The 2138-nt window shown below is 49.1% G+C and overlaps 1 protein-coding gene across 2 annotated transcripts in view; it reads right to left on the bottom strand.

The window, feature by feature from the left end:
* The window catches only part of Anapc5 (anaphase promoting complex subunit 5), a 38339-nt gene extending 36725 nt beyond the window's left edge, over nt 1–1614 (bottom strand). For both annotated transcript variants that reach the window (XM_005344437.2, XM_005344438.2), the window contains exon 1: nt 1304–1614. In XM_005344437.2, coding sequence (XP_005344494.1) covers nt 1304–1474 — 171 coding nt within the window. In that variant the 5' untranslated portion in view covers nt 1475–1614. The remainder of the gene's footprint in view (nt 1–1303) is intronic.
* Nucleotides 1615–2138: the final 524 nt, after the last annotated feature.

Here is a 2138-nt window from a genome sequence, read left to right as displayed (position 1 = left end):
CTTGGACTTCCCACAGGTCAGGGAACCCTGATTGCTCTTTGAGCTGACGAGGGAGGGGGACTTGCTTGGGGGAGGGGGAGGGAAATGGGAGGCGGTGGCGGGGAAGAGACAGAAATCTTTAATAAATAAATTAATTAATTAAAAAAAAACTAGTAGCTGTCTCGGCAAAGAATCAAAAAGAATTCCAAATGGCCAAAAAAGAAAAAAACAACCCACTTTTTTTTTTTAAAACTGGCAGGCAGGTGAGAGTTAAGCTATTAAAACCACTATTTCTTTTTTAGTTACTAAATTTTAGTATTATGGCTTTTGAGATAATATGCCCTTATAATACTAGAAATATGAATACAGCTGAGAGTTACAAATTATGGAAACCCTTATAAATGCCAATTAGGTCTGAAGAGATGGCTCAGTGGTTAGGAGTACTGACTGATCTTACAGAGGACCTTAGTTCAATTCCCAGCACCCACATGGTGGCTCACAACCATCTGCAACTTCAGTTCCAAGGAAAACCACACCTTCTTCTGATTTTTTTTTTTTTGGTTTTTCGAGACAGGATTTCTCTGTGGCTTTGGTGCCTGTCCTGGAACTCCCTTTGTAGAGCAGGCTGGCCTCGAACTCACAGAGATCCGCCTGCCTCTGCCTCCCGAGTGCTGGGATTAAAGGCGTGCACCACCACCGCCCGGCTTTCTGATTTCTATATGGGCACGCAGCACACTATACATACAGTCAGGCAAAACATTCATACATATAAAATAAGCAAGTCTTTTAAAAATGAATGCCAATTGTGTCTACCATCTTTCTCACATTACAGAGAGAAAGTCGAGCTTCAAAAGGGTTTAATGAACTCTCTCCAGTCAGTGGAGCTACAATCTAAGTCTGCAAAATAAAATAAAACCATCTCCAGTATCCACCACATATAAGTTTGAGCAACACTGATATGTCATGATTCTATTTACTACAGTCCTTTAGAGGGAAGAGCATCTGCAATTCCTATCCTTGTTCTCCAGAGCTCAAGATTATGTGTACCCCGCTTTCCAGAAGGCCTCCCCCTAGTCACTCAGGTAATACAGGGGACCAATGAGGCCTGCAAATGAATGCATGGAAAGCGCCTGCCCATCGCAGGTGCTCAATTAGCGTTAGCTAGAAGCATCCCCGGAACGTTTCCAGGTTTCCCTAGAGCAGAGCTGCAGGTGAACCCCGGCCCGAAGGAAGGCCCACGACTGAACCTTCCCCGCCCCCAGGCCCAGGGCGGGGCCGATAGTCGGCGAGCGGAAACGGGCGGGAGAGGATGGACGCCTCTCACCTGCAACAGTGGCAGGAGCAGCTGGTTGAGCTTCCGCCGCTCCACGAGGCTGACTGCGCCTTCTCCCGTGCGGCTCATCTCGTTCAGCAGCACCAGGACCGCGATCTTATAGGGCGTCACCCAGTCCTTAATGCCAAACAAGTTGGCGTGCACTACCCCGTTGGTCATCATCGTTCCGAAGTAGTGGCTCTCGTGGACGCTGGCAATGACAGGCCTTCAAGGCCTGCCGGGCGCCGCGCCCACAAGCCGCCTTACGCCATGGCTGCACCCGCCCGGCACCTCGCCCGCCCCGGACTGTTGCCCGCAGAAGCGGTGCTCTGGGCCCGGGAGGCCTTCGACCAATCAGAGACCAGGAAGTAGACTGACAGCCAATCAAAATATCCAGAAGGGGGTGGGACAAACGTAGTGTTACCAGAAATCGGTTCCCTACGGAAACGCTCAACCAAGGTGAACGGGTTCCTAGTCGACGTGAACAGGGATCCTGTAAAAAGGAAGAGGCAATGCTTGCGGTCAGCAACAAAGGGAGCAGGCTGCACGTGCATTCATATAATTTGAAAATAGATCATATTGCATTTTTTCCTTTGGCGGTACTAGAGGTCAAGCGCGAGGCCTCGTGCATGCTAGGGAAACTAACAAAGACCTGAAGCTAAGCCCCGCCCCTTGAGACAGAAGCTCAACCTGGCCTCAAACCTTCCTACTCGTCGACGGCTACCACAGTAGCTACGACGATTCGAAAGCTCTACCCTGCCCAAATGACATATTTATTTTTTTTTAAATTTTTTTTGGTTTTTCGAGACAGGGTTTCTCTGTGGCTTTGGAGCCTGTCCTGGAACTA

The sequence above is a fragment of the Microtus ochrogaster genome, chromosome 2 (assembly GCF_000317375.1).
Source record: "Microtus ochrogaster isolate Prairie Vole_2 chromosome 2, MicOch1.0, whole genome shotgun sequence".
Classification (NCBI taxonomy): domain Eukaryota; kingdom Metazoa; phylum Chordata; class Mammalia; order Rodentia; family Cricetidae; genus Microtus; species Microtus ochrogaster.
Note: the sequence above shows the minus strand (reverse complement) of the source record. Positions and strands in the feature narration are given on the sequence as shown.